This window comes from Thalassophryne amazonica, chromosome 4, assembly GCF_902500255.1.
Source record: "Thalassophryne amazonica chromosome 4, fThaAma1.1, whole genome shotgun sequence".
In the NCBI taxonomy this organism is placed as follows: domain Eukaryota; kingdom Metazoa; phylum Chordata; class Actinopteri; order Batrachoidiformes; family Batrachoididae; genus Thalassophryne; species Thalassophryne amazonica.
In genome coordinates, this window is record NC_047106.1 from 137,165,437 (window position 1) to 137,185,146 (window position 19,710).

The 19,710-nt window shown below is 40.8% G+C and overlaps 1 protein-coding gene across 3 annotated transcripts in view; it reads right to left on the reverse strand.

Moving 5' to 3' along the window:
• The window catches only part of ccdc9 (coiled-coil domain containing 9), a 140,322-nt gene that overhangs the window by 15,689 nt on the left and 104,923 nt on the right, over positions 1-19,710 (reverse strand). For all 3 annotated transcript variants that reach the window (XM_034168658.1, XM_034168660.1, XM_034168657.1), the window contains exon 14: positions 209-257. In XM_034168658.1, the coding sequence (XP_034024549.1) occupies positions 209-257 (49 nt within the window). The remainder of the gene's footprint in view (positions 1-208; positions 258-19,710) is intronic.

Below are 19,710 nucleotides of genomic sequence, written 5' to 3' on the forward strand. Positions count from 1 at the left end.
GACACGTAAAAGCGGCAGAAAATGAATGAATGACACTTGTCATCCACAGACTTGTGAGCATTTTGGTGTTCCTCAGCACGCTTTCATTATATGCTTTCAACTCCAAAGTGCTGCAGTACACCAGTAAAATCATTTTGTTAATGTCCAAACATTCATGGGTGCAGGTGTGTGTTTTTTCAGCCTTTTACAACTTTTTTCTGCATCTTACCATTGCTGCCTGCTGCTCGTCTTCATGCACACGCTGCTGAGTGATCCTCCTGCAATGAGGAAAAAACAAGGGTGAAGTTGATACAGCAATGTGATAACACTGATGCAGTCCACAAACAACTACATAGCTGTCGCTTTAGCTTTTTGAAATTGTGACTGTTAATATGTAACTACAATGACACGCAACTACCATATTTTCCGGAGTACAGTCGCACCTGTTAAAAAGGCCTCTTGAGGAGGAAAAACCCATATATAAGCTGCACTGGAGTATAAATCAGACATTTTTTCAGTATTATCAGATCATTAATTTGGAATTTTTGTGCACTGTTGTAGTGTACTGCTTATTATTGGCATTTATTTTATTATCAGAGTTGATTTTGTTGAGTGCTTTGATTCCTGTGAAAGTCCCACATCGATAGCTAATGTAATTATTATTATGAATAAACTCGTGATTTTTCTATATACAAGTTGCAGGGCCTCCCAAACTAGTCAAAAAAACCTCCACTTATACTCCAGAAAATACAGTACTTGTTGCTTGTTCCTCTTCTCTCAAAAATTCTTGAAAGGGTAGTTGTAAAACAGCTAACTGATCATCTGCAGAGGAATGGTCTATTTGTAGAGTTTCAGTCAGGTTTTAGAATTCATCATAGTACAGAAACAGCATTAGTGAAGGTTACAAATGATCTTCTTATGGCCTCAGACAGTGGACTCATCTCTGTGCTTGTTCTGTTAGACCTCAGTGCTGCTTTTGATACTGTTGACCATAAAATTTTATTACAGAGATTAGAGCATGCCATCGGTATTAAAGGCACTGCGCTGCGGTGGTTTGAATCATATTTATCTAATAGGTTACAATTTGTTCATGTAAATGGGGAATCTTCTTCACAGACTAAGGTTAATTATGGAGTTCCACAAGGTTCTGTGCTAGGACCAATTTTATTCACTTTATACATGCTTCCCTTAGGCAGTATTATTACACGGCATTGCTTAAATTTTCATTGTTACGCAGATGATACCCAGCTTTATCTATCCATGAAGCCAGAGGGGACACACCAATTAGCTAAACTGCAGGATTGTCTTACAGACATAAAGACATGGATGACCTCTAATTTCCTGCTTTTAAACTCATAAAACTGAAGTTATTGTACTTGGCCCCACAAATCTTAGAAACATGGTGTCTAACCAGATCCTTACTCTGGATGGCATTACCCTGACCTCTAGTAATACTGTGAGAAATCTTGGAGTCATTTTTGATGAGGATATGTCATTCAATGCGCATATTAAACAAATATGTAGGACTGCTTTTTTGCATTTGCGCAATATCTCTAAAATTAGAAAGGTCTTGTCTCAGAGTGATGCTGAAAAACTAATTCATGCATTTATTTCCTCTAGGCTGGACTATTGTAATTCATTATTATCAGGTTGTCCTAAAAGTTCCCTGAAAAGCCTTCAGTTAATTCAAAATGCTGCAGCTAGAGTGCTAACGGGGACTAGAAGGAGAGAGCATATCTCACCCATATTGGCCTCTCTTCATTGGCTTCCTGTTAATTCTAGAATAGAATTTAAAATTCTTCTTCTTACTTATAAGGGTTTGAATAATCAGGTCCCATCTTATCTTAGGGACCTCATAGTACCATATCACCCCAATAGAGCGCTTCGCTCTCAGACAGCAGGCTTACTTGTAGTTCCTAGGGTTTGTAAGAGTAGAATGGGAGGCAGAGCCTTCAGCTTTCAGGCTCCTCTCCTCTGGAACCAGCTCCCAATTCAGATCAGGGAGACAGACACCCTCTCTACTTTTAAGATTAGGCTTAAAACTTTCCTTTTTGCTAAAGCTTATAGTTAGGGCTGGATCAGGTGACCCTGAACCATCCCTTAGTTATGCTGCTATAGACTTAGACTGCTGGGGGGTGATGCACTGAATGTTTCTTTAATTTAATCATTAGTGATTGATCTCTGCTCCCCTCCACAACATGTCTTTTTCCTGATTCTCTCCCTCAGCCCCAACCAGTCCCAACAGAAGACTGCCCCTCCCTGAGCCTGGTTCTGCTGGAGGTTTCTTCCTGTTAAAAGGGAGTTTTTCCTTCCCACTGTTGCGAAGTGCTTGCTCACAGGGGGTCGTTTTGACCGTTGGGGTTTTTCCGTAATTATTGTATGGCCTTGCCTTACAATATAAAGCGCCTTGGGGCAACTGTTTGTTGTGATTTGGCGCTATATAAATAAAATTGATTTGATTTGATTCTTCTGAACAATGTCTTGAACGTCCCATTTTCCTCAGGCTTTCAAAGAGAAAAGCATGTTCAACAGGTGCTGGCTTCATCCTTAAATAGGGGACACCTGATTCACATCTGTTTGTTCCACAAAATTGACAAACTCACCGACTGAATGCCACACTATTATTATTGTGAACACCCCCTTTTCTACTTTTTTTTTTACTAATAGCCCAATTTCATAGCCTTAAGAGTGTGCATATCATGAATGCTTGCTCTTGTTGGATTTGTGAGAATCTACTGAATCTACTGGTACCTTGTTTCCCATGTAACAATAAGAAATATACTCAAAACCTGGATTCAATTTTTTTAGTCACATAGCACTGCTATTATTCTGAACACTACTGTAAGTTTGTTTTTGAGGAATATGGCTAATGTAGATTGACACTGTCAGGGTTTTTAAGGCGTATTTTTGCTGGCAATTGCGTTTCATGTTCTTAATTCATTCAGTCAGATCCAGCTCGTGGAGCCATACCACCAGATTTAATTTGATCAGTGTTCACTTCAAACAGTCCCTGTTCTATCTGCACAGCCATCTGTGCAGCAGGCAACTGCTCATTTCCTCTAGAAAACCTTTTAAATAGTTAATTGTGCCTCTAATTTCTCTGATCTCCACCCTGAAAACAACCTCTATAGAAAGTGATGCTGAAGCACAAACAACGTTCAGATGATCTCATCCAGTTTCATTCGTTTATGAAAATGATTGTGTACAACTGTAAATGCAATCAGCATCCACCCCCCCCCCCCCCCCCCCCGGTCATATCTTTGTGGTATTTTCATGTTCAATAAATACAACTAACTGCACATGCAAACAAATATCACAGGCCCACAAGCCCTCCACAGCACCGTAAAATGAGAACAGATCCAAACTGGGATCACGGAAAAGACAAAAGAATATGCCGTGTTGGTGTGACTGCACTTTTGTTCCTTGTGGAATCGTTTGGTTACAAACCTCTATTGAAACCTCTGAAACCTCTATTTTTAAAGACACCCTGTGGCCCGGTCACACGGCACTTAATGAAGGGCAACGAAGCCCTAACGAAACAAGAAATCTGGACTTTCGCTGACATCATTTAACCTTCGCGCAGCTTCGTTCCTGCAGCTGGCGCTTCGTCAGGATTTTTAAACTGCTGAAAAATTTGAACGAAGGGCAACGAAAACCTCAATTCGTCCATGTTTCATTTTGCTATTGTTCTTGACGTCTTTTAATCGTTTGTTTAGTTTTTGTCACATTATTGTGTAGTTTGACTTCGTTCGACCAGCTGAATGTTTTCACACCGTTTAGAAGCCGGTTTGTGAGCACTGAGGCTGCTGCTGCGTTCATGTACTGTCGGAAATTACAGGGCAAACTCAGCCTGCTTGCTTGAATTTTTTTTTTATCTGGCTGGAGGGGTCAGCTTCACTGGGCTCAGCCACCTTATATAGGGAAAAATTTATCTTTTGTGTGGATACAATTATTTTACCACAAGCAACTGCTGACTTTGAAACAACAAAAAAGTTGTGTAATTTCCGATGGTACTTGAATGCAACGGCAACAGCAGCTGCTGGATGCGCTTATTATTATTTTTTATTAAACATAACAATATGAGTGTAGGAATGACAATCCAGCCCTTGTGTACATGTGGCAACAGGTAGATGATTCAAATGATTATATAAAGAGCTGTTCTGGAAGGCAGAATTCATGTTGTGGATCAGCTGCAGCTGGTTGAAAGCAGCCCACATGGGGAATCAATGCGCGTTCACATGCACTGATCAATTTACTGCTCTGATATATTCAATCATCTTTACATTTATATTTATTCCCCCTTTTGACAGTTTTCTGTTGCAAATCAATATATATAAGCTTAGTAATATAATACAGTGACTGATCAGCACCACGGCACAACAGAGGTTTTTTTTTTTTTTTTAATTGGAGCAAGATGGATCACGCAGTATGTCGACAGACAGCGAGGATTCTGATGAAGGAAATGATCCCTCTTTTGTTCTGGACGAGGAACCAGAGCAGGTGGTCCACCGACGTGCATACAGATCTCCACAGCTTCTGTTTGCAGTTTCTCCAGGACTCAGGCGCTATGAGCTCCGTCCCAGCGCAGAGTCCTGGAACGCAGCAATGCAGACACACACTGCTCCAGCTGTGGCCCCAGGCGCGTTTCGTTTAAAGCGTCGAGATCAACGTTAGTTTTGCTTTTGTTTTCTTCCTCTTTCGTTCCTTCTGCACTTTTGCTTCACAGGCTATTCGGTGATAAAGCTCGTTCGTCCACATTTCTCAACGAATTGTGACTTTTTTACTTTTTTCCCTTCTTTCAGGAATTAGCGTGTGCCGTGTGGGGCCATTGAGCTCTCCAGTATGTATAAATGTGTAGGCACAAAAACAATGCATATGCAGTTTCCTGCACATGAACTGGTATTTAACAAGGATGGATGTGTGGTGAGAACACATGCACTTCACCCATACTTCTAATCATGTGTGAAGATATTTATCAGGACCAATCACACTGGATGTGGTGATGTGGATAAGAAAAAATATGGAATGAAATTTCACAGAAAAAAAAAGGCAGAGAGCTGATCCATACCCTGCACACTCCACACAACACAATCTAAATATACATGAAAATTCACTAAGGTATATCTTCTATTATAAATCAAATCAAATCAATTTTATTTATATAGCGCCAAATCACAACAAACAGTTGCCCCAAGTCGCTTTATATTGTAAGGCAAAAGCCATACAACAATTACAGAAAAATCCCAACGGTCAAAACGACCCGCTGTGAGCAAGCACTTGGCGACAGGGGGAAGGAAAAACTCCCTTTTAACAGGAAGAAACCTCCAGCAGAACCAGGCTCAGGGAGGGGCAGTCTTCTGCTGGGACTGGTTGGGAGCAGAGATCAATCACTAATGATTAAATGCAGAGTGGTGCATACAGAGCAAAAAGAGAAAGAAACACTGGGTGCATCATGGGAACCCCCCAGCAGTCTAAGTCTATAGCAGCATAACTAAGGGATGGTTCAGGGTCATCTGATCCAGCCCTAACTATAAGCTTTAGCAAAAAGGAAAGTTTTAAGCCAATCTTACAAGTAGAGAGGGTGTCTGTCTCCCTGATCCGAATTGGGAGCTGGTTCCACAGGAGAGGAGCCTGAAAGCTGAAGGCTCTGCCCCATTCTACTCTTAAAAACCCTAGGAACTACAAGTAAGCCTGCAGTCAGAGCGTTTCGCTCTATTGGGGTGATATGCTACTATGAGGTCCCTAAGATAAGATGGGACCTGATTATTCAAAACCTTATAAGTAAGAAGAAGAATTTTAAATTCTATTCTAGATATTAACAGGAAGCCAATGAAGAGAGGCCAATATGGGTGAGATATGCTCTCTCCTTCTAGTCCCCGTCAGTACTCTAGCTGCAGCATTTTGAATTAACTGAAGGCTTTTCAGGGAACTTTTAGGACAACCTGATAATAATGAATTACAATAGTCCAGCCTAGAGGAAATAAATGCATGAATTAGTTTTTCAGCATCACTCTGAGACAAGACCTTTCTAATTTTAGAGATATTGCGCAAATGCAAAAAAGCAGTCCTACATATTTGCTTAATATGCGCATTGAAGGACATATCGTGATCAAAAATGACTCCAATGACTTCTCACAGTATTACTAGAGGTCATGGTAATGCCATCCAGAGTAAGGATCTGGTTAGACACCATGTTTCTAAGATTTGTGGGGCCAAGTACAATAACTTCAGTTTTATCTGAATTTAAAAGCAGAAAATTAGAGGTCATCCATGTCTTTATGTCTGTAAGACATTCCTGCAGTTTAACTAACTGGTGTGTGTCCTCTGGCTTCATGGATAGATAAAGCTGGGTATCATCTGCGTAACAATGAAAATTTAAGCAATGCCGTCTAATAATACTGCCTAAGGGAAACATGTATAAAGTGAATCAAATTGGTCCTAGCCCAGAACCTTGTGGAACTCCATAATTAACCTTAGTCTGTGAAGAAGACTCCCCATTTACATGAACAAATTGTAATCTATTAGATAAATATGATTCAAACCACCGCAGCACAGTGCCTTTAATACCTATGGCATGCTCTAATCTCTGTAATAAAATTTTATGGTCAACAGTATCAAAAGCAGCACTGAGGTCTAACAGGACAAGCACAGAGATGAGTCCACTGTCTAAGGCCATAAGAAGATCATTTGTAACCTTCACTAATGCTGTTTCTGTACTATGATGAATTCTAAAACCTGACTGAAACTCTTCAAAAAGACCATTCCTCTGCAGATGATCAGTTAGCTGTTTTACAACTACCCTTTCAAGAATTTTTGAGAGAAAAGGAAGGTTGGAGATTGGCCTATAATTAGCTAAGATAGCTGGGTCAAGTGATGGCTTTTAAAGTAATGGTTTAATTACTGCCACCTTAAAAGCCTGTGGTACATAGCCAACTAATAAAGATAGATTGATCATATTTAAGATCGAAGCATTAATTAATGGTAGGGCTTCCTTGAGCAGCCTGGTAGGAATGGGGTCTAATAGACATGTTGATGGGATGGAGGAAGTAACTAATGAAAATAACTCAGACAGAACAATCGGCGAGAAAGAGTCTAACCAAATACCAGCATTACTGAAAGCAGCCAAAGATAACAATATGTCTTTGGGATGGTTATGAGTAATTTTTTCTTTAATAGTTAAAATTTTATTAGCAAAGAAAGTCATGAAGTCATTACTAGTTAACGGAATACTCAGCTCAATAGAGCTCTGACTCTTTGTCAGCCTGGCTACAGTGCTGAAAAGAAACCTGGGGTTGTTCTTATTTTCGTCAATTAGTGATGAGTAGTAAGATGTCCCAGCTTTATGGAGGGCTTTTTTATAGAGCAACAGACTCTTTTTCCAGGCTAAGTGAAGATTTTCTAAATTAGTGAGACACCATTTCCTCTCCAACTTACGGGTTATCTGCTTTAAGCTGCGAGTTTGTGAGTTATACCACGGAGTCAGGCACTTCTGATTTAAGGCTCTCTTTTTCAGAGGAGCTACAGCATCCAAAGTTGTGCTCAATGAGGATGTAAAACTATTGACGAGATAATCTATCTCACTCACAGAGTTTAGGTAGCTACTCTGCACTGTGTTGGTATATGGCATTGGAGAACATAAAGAAGGAATCGTATCCTTAAACCTAGTTACAGTGCTTTCCGAAAGACTTCTACTGTAATGAAACTTATTCCCCACTGCTGGGTAGTCGATTAAAGTAAATGTAAATGTTATTAAGAAATAATCAGACACAGGGGGGTTTTCAGGGAATACTGTTAAGTCTTCAATTTCCATACCATAAGTCAGAACAAGATCTAAAGTATGGTTAAAGTGGTGGGTGGACTCATTTACATTTTGAGCAAAGCCAATTGAGTCTAATAATAGATTAAATGCAGTGATGAGGCTGTCATTCTCAGCATCTATGTGGATGTTAAAATTGCCCACTATAATTATCTTATCTGAGCTAAGCACTAAGTCAGACAAAAGGTCTGAAAATTCACAGAGAAACTCACAGTAACGACCGGGTGGACGATAGATAACAACAAATAAAACTGTTTTTTGGGACTTCCAATTTGGCTGGACAAGACTAAGAGTCAAGCTTTCAAATGAATTAAAGCTCTGTCTGGGTTTTTGATTAATCAATAAGCTGGAGTGGAAGATTGCTGCTAATCCCCCCCTTGGCCCATGCTACGAGCATTCTGACAGTTAGTGTGACTCAGGGGTGTTGACTCATTTAAACTAACATATTCATCCTGCTGTAACGAGGCAGAATAAATCAATATGTTGATCAATTATTATATCATTTACTAACAGGGACTTAGAAGAGAGAGACCTAATGTTTAATAAACTACATTTAACTGTTTTAGTCTGTGGTGCAGTTGAAGGTGCTATATTACTTTTTCTTTTTGAATTTTTATGCTTAAATAGATTTTTTTACTGGTTGTTGGTGGTCTGGGAGCAGGCACCGTCTCTACAGGGATGGGGTATTGGGGGGAGGCAGGGGGAGAGAAGCTGCAGAGAGGTATGTAAGACTACAACTCTGCTTCCTGGTCCCAACCCTGGATAGTCACGGTTTGGAGGGTTTAATAAAATTGGCCAGATTTCTAGAAATGAGAGCTGCTCCATCCAAAGTGGGATGGATGCCGTCTCTCCTAACAAGACCAGGTTTTCCCCAGAAGCTTTGCCAATTACCTATGAAGCCCACCTCATTTTTTGGACACCACTCAGACAGCCAGCAATTCAAGGAGAACATACGGCTAAACATGTCACTCCTGGTCCGATTGGGGAGGGGCCCAGAGAAAACTACAGAGTCCGACATTGTTTTTGCAAAGTTACACACCGATTCAATGTTCATTTTAGTGACCTCCGATTGCCGTAACCGGGTGTCATTACTGCCGACGTGAATTACAATCTTGCCAAATTTACACTTAGCCTTAGCCAGCAGTTTCAAATTTCCTTCAATGTCGCCTGCTCTGGCACCCGGAAGACAATTGACTATGGTTGCTGGTGTCGCCAACTTCACATTTCTCAAAACAGAGTCGCCAATAACCGGAGCTTGTTCCTCGGCGGGTGTGTCGCCGAGTGGGGAAAAATGGTTAGAGATGTGAATGGGTTGGTGGTGTACAGGGGGCTTCTGTTTAGGACTACGCTTCCTCCTCACAGTCACCCAGCCGGCATGCTTTCCCGGCTGCTCGGGATCTGCTGGGGGACAGCTAACGGCGGCTAAGCTACAATGGTCCGCACCAACTACAGGGGCCTGGCTGGCTGTAGGATTTTCCAAGGTGCGGAGCCGAGTCTTCAATTCGCCCAGCCTGGCCTCCAAAGCTACGAATAAGCTACACTTATTACAAGTACCATTACTGTTAAAGGAGGCCGAAGAATAACTAAACATTTGACACCCAGAGCAGAAAAGTGCGGGAGAGACAGGAGAAGCCACCATGCTAAACCAGCTAAGAGCTAGTAGCTGCGCTAAGCTAGCGGATTCCTAAAAACACACAAAGTGAATAATGAGTAAATAATTTAGAGGTGATTCAGCAGAGGGAGTGCTTTAGTTAAAGCACGTGAAGATTACAATGTGAAACAAATCGTTATCTAGATCAATCTAACTACGCAGATTAAACAGCTAACAGATACAACAAAACACCGCTGTGCTCCGGAACAGGAAGTGATACAATACCGCAGTGAGAGCAAACCACCAGTAGAGGCAAGCCTATCTGAACTATCAGATAACTGTTAACATTATACATTCCAAATCTAAGGTAGAACTCTACTAGTGTATACTAAGGTATATCTAAATATCTAAAAAGAGCCACTTAGGTATGGATTATATATATATATATATATATATATATATATATATATATATATATATATATATATATATATATATATATATATATATATATATATATATATATATATATATACACACACACACACACACACACACACACACAACCAGTCAGACGTTTGGACGCACTTTCCCATTAACACGTTTGACTGGTAGTGTATATATATATATATATCTGTAATGGTGTTTTCTGTCAACTTATGACTTCATTATGTGACTTCATTTTTTAAGACATTCATACAAATCACATACCAGTATTTTGTCGGGAAACCAGTCACAGGTCGAGGTTTTCTTGGACTCCAAAAGCTGCTGCTATTATGCTGTTCATAAACAGTATTTTTGTGTGTATTTTTTTTTCCTGACACTGGTTTGCTTAATATTTATCCCATTTGCACCTGGAACTGAAATGTATTTTTGGTGATCAGACTGCAACTGGATGGTACTTGACCACATGAACATAAAGGTGTTAATCACACTGATGCCATTTTCTAGTTGTCTAGAAAGTCGGATGTCACACCAGAGGTAATTGTGTTCCATTTTCCACACACCACTACAGGTTGGAAAACAAGATGTACTTGCTTTTTCAGAGTACAGACAACTACAGAACATATATGCAGCCCACCAAAAAGACCTCTCTGACCACTGCTGTGTGAAAGCAAACCCATCTGGATGTCAAAGGAGACTTAAGCAAAGGACAGTTGGACCTTGGTGGGGGCATCCGAGTGCCCTTCTACTTATCTCTGTCTATCTCTCAACAGGATCTCAAAAACTCATGATTTTCATTGAAATCTGGAGGAGATGTAAGACGTGGATGAACATAATATTGGGTTTAGATACAGATCAAAGGGCAGCTTTCTCAAGTAATTATGATGATGCACATCTATGGTGTAGCTGCTGATAAGAATGGAGAGAAAATGCTGGTCAATAATGTTTTAGAGACTTCACCATTAGCGAAAGTGAAAAGACCACAACCCCGCCATAAGTGGCTGCAAAGATAGAAAGTGACAAATAGCTGGATTTCCAATAATCTGTGTCTATCATTGTTCCATCTGTGGTTTGTTCTCTTAGTTTACTTTGTATGGACCATGTGGCTACATCGCCTACAAAAAGCTTTCACGCCCTTATGTATAGATTTCTTTTGTACAATAACACTATCAGCTGTGAATGAAACTTGATGTACGCAAAGTCTCACCAATCACAGAAACTGAGACTTTGTATCTTCTTCACACTTGTTATGGGGCCTTGATTTTTAGCATCTTTTTGAGGACAGACTGCTCTTGGTAGATTTACCACCATGACGTGATGATGATTGATAAATATTATGCAAAGGCTGTTCTGTGACTTGGAAATTTTACTGTATAAATCTCCTGATGTGTCTCGGACCAGCAGGTTATGTTACACTGTATTCAGTGAACACTATCTATTACAATACTGTGTTTCATATTTTTATTGCATATCTTGTAGAGATGTGTTTTCATTTTTCGATTAAAGGGCATCATGTTGTTGAAATGATGGTTTTAAGATGTTTATACTGTTTTCTTTAATGGCTTAAAGAATAAAAAACATGTCAAAGGGAACCTTTCCTAAGCACTCTGTAGACTGCAAGTTGTTTAATAAACGGCCATCAAAATATGGCCATCGGGTATTGCGAAGGCTGTCCGTCCGTCTGTCCGTGTTCAGCGTAAGTCCAGCCTTATTACTGCCAGGGTCTTCTTCAAATTCAAAGTGAACATTCTTGGGTCGCAGACCTTGGACAAGTTCAAAGATGCATAACCTTGACCTATTTTAAGAGGTCAAAGGGTCACAGTTGGTTTCCTATTTTTATGCTATGAATCACGCGAATCTGTTTTTTTTATTGGGGGGGGGGGGGGGTGTGTGTGACAGCCAATCACAGCAGAGAGGCACCGTGACATCACTGGCTGATCTCTCTCTGCCTGCGAAATCAATATGGCAGAATCCACTCAGAAACCACTACATTACTGTGTAAATATAACACAGTAAATAGAAATTTCTTATATATTATGTAAAAGCAAGCGAGAAATAAACACTTCTAAAACTGAAAATGTTGTTTTTGTAACCTGATAACACCTCTGGAGTCATTTACAAGACATCTCGCTGACGCCCGCAATCACCCGCTGCATTTCTCTGCAAATCTAACATGTTTGTCATATATTATGTAAAAGCTAGTGAGAAATAAATGCTTCTAAAACTGACCAGAGGCGATTTCTCTAAGACCGCAAGGGAAGATATCAAAAATGTCAAAAATGAAATGGTGTAATTTGTACAGTTGTGTAACATTTCCTTGACTACAAATACGTGAGAACACGTTCATCTGAAAGACGAGTTTGTTCAGAATCAGCTACTTAGCACAAATTGACTGACTCACACATTCCCGCAGCATCAATGTCATAGATGTCAAGAAGTTGTTTTCTTATACGGTCTGTGGTCAGTGCATTTGCCCGTAGAAGCTGAGCGTTCGTTCACTTCAGCGGGACTGCATGGAACAGTTTTTTTTTTCATTCCTGGACACTCAGCGTCTCTGGGGGTGAATGGAGCTGTGGGTAGGCCTGGATGCTGAGCTTCTGCATGATAATTGGAGGATCAGTTGAAAGGCTGAATCCCATTTTGACTGAACAACTATTCTGAGATACACACCGTCACTAGGAGCTCAGTACCGTTGTGGTTTTTGTAAGAGAGGTCGAAGGACAATCTGCCTCCCATTTCTTAGTATTTACTTGGCGAAATTACTTGACCATTTCCATTATTCATTTGTTACACTGTTAATAAAACACACTCATAGTATTTCCTTGTTTCCATTTAACATAACTAGCTGGGGTACCCGGCGCTGCCCAGGTTAACCTGTTTTAGACATAAGCCAAATGCCAATCATTTTAATCAAAACAATTGCCAAACATCTGTTGTCTTACAGATGTAATATTTAATGGGCTAAAATTTGTCCAGCAGAACTATAAGAGGTGGACTCCCCAAACAAAGTGGAAATACTTGGTTAAAAGAAAAACATTTGAAGTCCTTCATGCAGACTTTGTTTTGCATTCAAATTTATAACAAAATTACACACAAAAGGTAGGTAACACGTAAATGTAAATATCGAATCAAAATTGAGGTAGTGGTGTATTTCACTGTTTTTACAAACATAAAATGAATGTATTCAGACAGGAAGGCAAACTGGGTTGTACAGGACAGTCAGGTGCTTAACAGTTGAGAACATAAATAGCTGAAGGAAGGGATTAAATAAACAGAGATGGCCAACACATATACAGGGCTGGAAATTTCAATCTGCCTGGTCATACCCACAGCCTCATCCTAAGCATGTTGTTTTGCTGAGTGTGCTGTGGCTGTGCTGTGGTGAGTGTGCTATAGAAAGGAATTAAATAAACAGAGATGGCCAACACATATACAGGGCTGGAAATGGTTATACCCACAGCCGGCTATTTTGGGGGTAATTTTCAGTTCAACTTTAAAAAAACAAAACAAAAAAAATGGTACCAGTTTGTTCTCTGTGTCATGAGGAATCAGAATATATATAGGTTTTAGGGCTACATATTATAGTTTGGGAGGTTATCCCGGACAGACAGACAGAGAGAGACAGACAGACAGACAGACGTAGCCCTTTATGTGTATATATATATATATATATATATATATATATATATATATATATATATAGGATTTTCCCAGCATGCACTGGTTAACATGTTTGCTGATAAAACAACTAGTTAATGCCATTTCTCGCATGCTATGTGGTTTACATTCATTGCTGTTACTATTCTTAATGTCTTAATGCTCTTCGACCCATCTCTCAAACACCATCATAAAGTCTGCGGATGATACCACCGTGGTTGGGCTCATCTCGGGGGGGGGTCTGATTACAGAGATGAGGTCAACTGACTGACAGCGTGGTGTTCAGCTAACAATCTGCCGCTGAACACCAGAAAAACAAAAGAAATAATCCTGGAATTCAGGAAGGGCAGGGCCGACCCAGCCCCACTCTACATCCATGGGGACTGTGTGGAAAGGGTCAGCTCCACCAGGTTCCTCCAGCTCTCTGACAGCCTCTCCTGGACTGCCAACACCACAGTGGCGGTGAAGAAAGCCCAGCAGCGACTCCACTTCCTGAGGGTGCTCAGGAAGAACAATCTGGAGGAGAAGGTGCTGGTGTTCTACAGAGTCACCATCGAGAGCATCCTGACGTACTGCGTTACAGCATGGTACGGGGGGTGCTCAGCAGCAGACAGGAGAGCACTGCAGAGGGTGATCAACACGGTCCAGAGGATCACTAGCTGCTCTCTGCCCAGCCTGGAGGACATTGTCAGTTCTCGCTACCTCAGCAGAGCTGCCAGTATCATCAAAGACACATCCCACCCCAGCAACCACCTGTTAGACCTACAACCCTCGGGCCAACGGTATAGGTCAATCAAAACTTGGACAAACAGACTCAGGGACAGCTTTCTCCCCAGAGCAATCACTGCAATGAGCAATAACAAAACATTAATCTGCACTTTTCAAAGTTTCTTGTGCAATATTTTCCCATGCAGTATCATTCCACAGTTGTACACAATTTCTCGTTTTACATTTTATATTTTGTCCATTTTATTTTTAGTTGTACATATATTTAGATAATATATTTTGTTAAATTTTATTATCTTTTATTTGGATAAGCACCTTTTGGAGTTGCACTCACATCTTGTTGCAATGTAAATTACAATGATGATAAAGGCGATTCTGATTCTGATTCTTTTATGCATGTGTGTGAGTGTTAGACCAGCTAATGACCTTCCATCAGCATGCGTACAGCGTTAAGGTGCCTTGACGCACGCATTTTGGCTCCGCATTCCCACACACTTCATCGTGATAATGCCACCCGCTGTGTTCCCAGCTGGATGCCGCGCTTTGTGCCTCTGGACGCTGCGTATATAAAATAATTATTTTGTAGTGGATTAATCATATTCTCTCAGAGTTTGGCTGATGAAAACACCTCTAATTGCTTCCGGAATCACAGAGGACTGTTCCAGCTGCAGCTTTTCTGTCTCTCTCTCTCCTGTGTACTTCATGACTTAGAGAACGTATTTGGAATAGTTTAAAAGGTAATTATTTGTAATATTTATATTGTAATAGCTTGGCAAAACAGTTGCATGTCCATTCCTTCTCATGAGTAGTGATAAAAATTATTGTTGGATCCTCTTGCTTGCCTCTACTGGTGGTTCGCTCTCACTGCGGTATTGTATCACTTCCTGTTCCGGAGCACAGTGGTGTTTTTCTGTATCTGTTAGCTGTTTAATCTGCGCAGTTAGATTGATCTAGTTATCTAGATTACGATTTGTTTCCCAGTGTAATCTTTACGTGCCTTAACTAAAGCACTCCTTCTGCTGAATCACCTCTAAATTATTTACACATTATTCACTTTGCGTGTTTTTAGGAATCCGCTAGCTTAGCGTAGCTACTAGCTCTTAGCCGATTTAGCATGGCGGCTTCTCCTGTCTCTCCCGCACTTTCTGCTCTGGGTGTGAAATGTTTAGTTATTCCTCGGCCTCCTTTAGCAGTAACGGTACTTGTAATAAGTGTAGCTTATTCGTAGCTTTGGAGGCCAGGCTGGGCAAATTGGAGACTCGGCTCCGCACCGTGGAAAATTCTACAGCTAGCCAGGCCCCTGTAGTCGGTGCGGACCAAGGTAGCTTAGCCGCCGTTAGTTCCCCCCTGGCAGATCCCGAGCAGCCGGGAAAGCAGGCTGACTGGGTGACTGTGAGGAGGAAGCGTAGCCCTAAACAGAAGCCCCGTGTACACCGCCAACCCGTTCACATCTCTAACCGTTTTTCCCCACTCGACGACACACCCGCCGAGGATCAAACTCTGGTTATTGGCGACTCTGTTTTGCGAAATGTGAAGTTAGCGACACCAGCAACCATAGTCAATTGTCTTCCGGGGGCCAGAGCAGGCGACATTGAAGGAAATTTGAAACTGCTGGCTAAGGCTAAGCGTAAATTTGGTAAGATTGTAATTCACGTCGGCAGTAATGACACCCGGTTACGCCAATCGGAGGTCACTAAAATTAACATTAAATCGGTGTGTAACTTTGCAAAAACAATGTCGGACTCTGTAGTTTTCTCTGGGCCCCTCCCCAATCGGACCGGGAGTGACATGTTTAGCCGCATGTTCTCCTTGAATTGCTGGCTGTCTGAGTGGTGTCCAAAAAATGAGGTGGGCTTCATAGATAATTGGCAAAGCTTCTGGGGAAAACCTGGTCTTATTAGGAGAGACGGCATCCATCCCACTTTGGATGGAGCAGCTCTCATTTCTAGAAATCTGGCCAATTTTCTTAAATCCTCCAAACCGTGACTATCCAGGGTTGGGACCAGGAAGCAGAGTTGTAGTCTTACACAACTCTCTGCAGCTTCTCTCCCCCTGCCATCCCCTCATTACCCCATCCCCGTAGAGACGGTGCCTGCTCCCAGACTACCAATAACCAGCAAAAATCTATTTAAGCATAAAAATTCAAAAATAAAAAATAATATAGCACCTTCAACTGCACCACAGACTAAAACAGTTAAATGTGGTCTATTAAACATTAGGTCTCTCTCTTCTAAGTCCCTGTTGGTAAATGATATAATAATTGATCAACATATTGATTTATTCTGCCTAACAGAAACCTGGTTACAGCAGGATGAATATGTTAGTTTAAATGAGTCAACACCCCCGAGTCACACTAACTGTCAGAATGCTCGTAGCACGGGCCGGGGCGGAGGATTAGCAGCAATCTTCCATTCCAGCTTATTAATTAATCAAAAACCCAGACAGAGCTTTAATTCATTTGAAAGCTTGTCTCTTAGTCTTGTCCATCCAAATTGGAAGTCCCAAAAACCAGTTTTATTTGTTATTATCTATCGTCCACCTGGTCGTTACTGTGAGTTTCTCTGTGAATTTTCAGACCTTTTGTCTGACTTAGTGCTTAGCTCAGATAAGATAATTATAGTGGGCGATTTTAACATCCACACAGATGCTGAGAATGACAGCCTCAACACTGCATTTAATCTATTATTAGACTCTATTGGCTTTGCTCAAAAAGTAAATGAGTCCACCCACCACTTTAATCATATCTTAGATCTTGTTCTGACTTATGGTATGGAAATAGAAGACTTAACAGTATTCCCTGAAAACTCCCTTCTGTCTGATCATTTCTTAATAACATTTACATTTACTCTGATGGACTACCCAGCAGTGGGGAATAAGTTTCATTACACTAGAAGTCTTTCAGAAAGCGCTGTAACTAGGTTTAAGGATATGATTCCTTCTTTATGTTCTCTAATGCCATATACCAACACAGTGCAGAGTAGCTACCTAAACTCTGTAAGGGAGATAGAGTATCTCGTCAATAGTTTTACATCCTCATTGAAGACAACTTTGGATGCTGTAGCTCCTCTGAAAAAGAGAGCTTTAAATCAGAAGTGTCTGACTCCGTGGTATAACTCACAAACTCGTAGCTTAAAGCAGATAACCCGTAAGTTGGAAAGGAAATGGCGTCTCACTAATTTAGAAGATCTTCACTTAGCCTGGAAAAAGAGTCTGTTGCTCTATAAAAAAGCCCTCCGTAAAGCTAGGACATCTTTCTACTCATCACTAATTGAAGAAAATAAGAACAACCCCAGGTTTCTTTTCAGCACTGTAGCCAGGCTGACAAAGAGTCAGAGCTCTATTGAGCTGAGTATTCCATTAACTTTAACTAGTAATGACTTCATGACTTTCTTTGCTAACAAAATTTTAACTATTAGAGAAAAAATTACTCATAACCATCCCAAAGACGTATCGTTATCTTTGGCTGCTTTCAGTGATGCCGGTATTTGGTTAGACTCTTTCTCTCCGATTGTTCTGAGTTATTTTCATTAGTTACTTCATCCAAACCATCAACATGTTTATTAGACCCCATTCCTACCAGGCTGCTCAAGGAAGCCCTACCATTATTTAATGCTTCGATCTTAAATATGATCAATCTATCTTTGTTAGTTGGCTATGTACCACAGGCTTTTAAGGTGGCAGTAATTAAACCATTACTTAAAAAGCCATCACTTGACCCAGCTATCTAAGCTAATTATAGGCCAATCGCCAACCTTCCTTTTCTCTCAAAAATTCTTGAAAGGGTAGTTGTAAAACAGCTAACTGATCATCTGCAGAGGAATGGTCTATTTGAAGAGTTTCAGTCAGGTTTTAGAATTCATCATAGTACAGAAACAGCATTAGTGAAGGTTACAAATGATCTTATGGCCTCGGACAGTGGACTCATCTCTGTGCTTGTTCTGTTAGACCTCAGTGCTGCTTTTGATACTGTTGACCATAAAATTTTATTACAGAGATTAGAGCATGCCATAGGTATTAAAGGCACTGCGCTGCGGTGGTTTGAATCATATTTGTCTAATAGATTACAATTTGTTCATGTAAATGGGGAATCTTCTTCACAGACTAAAGTTAATTATGGAGTTCCACAAGGTTCTGTGCTAGGACCAATTTTATTCACTTTATACATGCTTCCCTTAGGCAGTATTATTAGACGGTATTGCTTAAATTTTCATTGTTACGCAGATGATACCCAGCTTTATCTATCCATGAAGCCAGAGGACACACACCAATCAGCTAAACTGCAGGATTGTCTTACAGACATAAAGACATGGATGACCTCTAATTTCCTGCTTTTAAACTCAGATAAAACTGAAGTTATTGTACTTGGCCCCACAAATCTTAGAAACATGGTGTCTAACCAGATCCTTACTCTGGATGGCATTACCCTGACCTCTAGTAATACTGTGAGAAATCTTGGAGTCATTTTTGATCAGGATATGTCATTCAAAGCGCATATTAAACAAATATGTAGGACTGCTTTTTTGCATTTACGCAATATCTCTAAAATCAGAAAGGTCTTGTCTCAGAGTGATGCTGAAAAACTAATTCATGCATTTATTTCCTCTAGGCTGGACTATTGTAATTCATAATTATCAGGTTGTCCTAAAAGTTCCCTAAAAAGCCTTCAGTTAATTCAAAATGCTGCAGCTAGAGTACTGACGGGGACTAGAAGGAGAGAGCATATCTCACCCATATTGGCCTCTCTTCATTGGCTTCCTGTTAATTCTAGAATAGAATTTAAAATTCTTCTTCTTACTTATAAGGTTTTGAATAATCAGGTCCCATCTTATCTTAGGGACCTCGTAGTACCATATCACCCCAATAGAGCGCTTCGCTCTCAGACTGCAGGCTTACTTGTAGTTCCTAGGGTTTGTAAGAGTAGAATGGGAGGCAGAGCCTTCAGCTTTCAGGCTCCTCTCCTGTGGAACCAGCTCCCAATTCAGATCAGGGAGACAGACACCCTCTCTACTTTTAAGATTAGGCTTAAAACTTTCCTTTTTGCTAAAGCTTATAGTTAGGGCTGGATCAGGTGACCCTGAACCATCCCTTAGTTATGCTGCTATAGACGTAGACTGCTGGGGGGTTCCCATGATGCACTGTTTCTTTCTCTTTTTGCTCTGTATGCACCACTCTGCATTTAATCATTAGTGATCGATCTCTGCTCCCCTCCACAGCATGTCTTTTTCCTGGTTCTCTCCCTCAGCCCCAACCAGTCCCAGCAGAAGACTGCCCCTCCCTGAGCCTGGTTCTGCTGGAGGTTTCTTCCTGTTAAAAGGGAGTTTTTCCTTCCCACTGTAGCCAAGTGCTTGCTCACAGGGGGTCGTTTTGACCGTTGGGGTTTTACATAATTATTGTATGGCCTTGCCTTACAATATAAAGCGCCTTGGGGCAACTGTTTGTTGTGATTTGGCGCTATATAAAAAAATTGATTGATTGATTGATTCCTTCTCATGAGTAG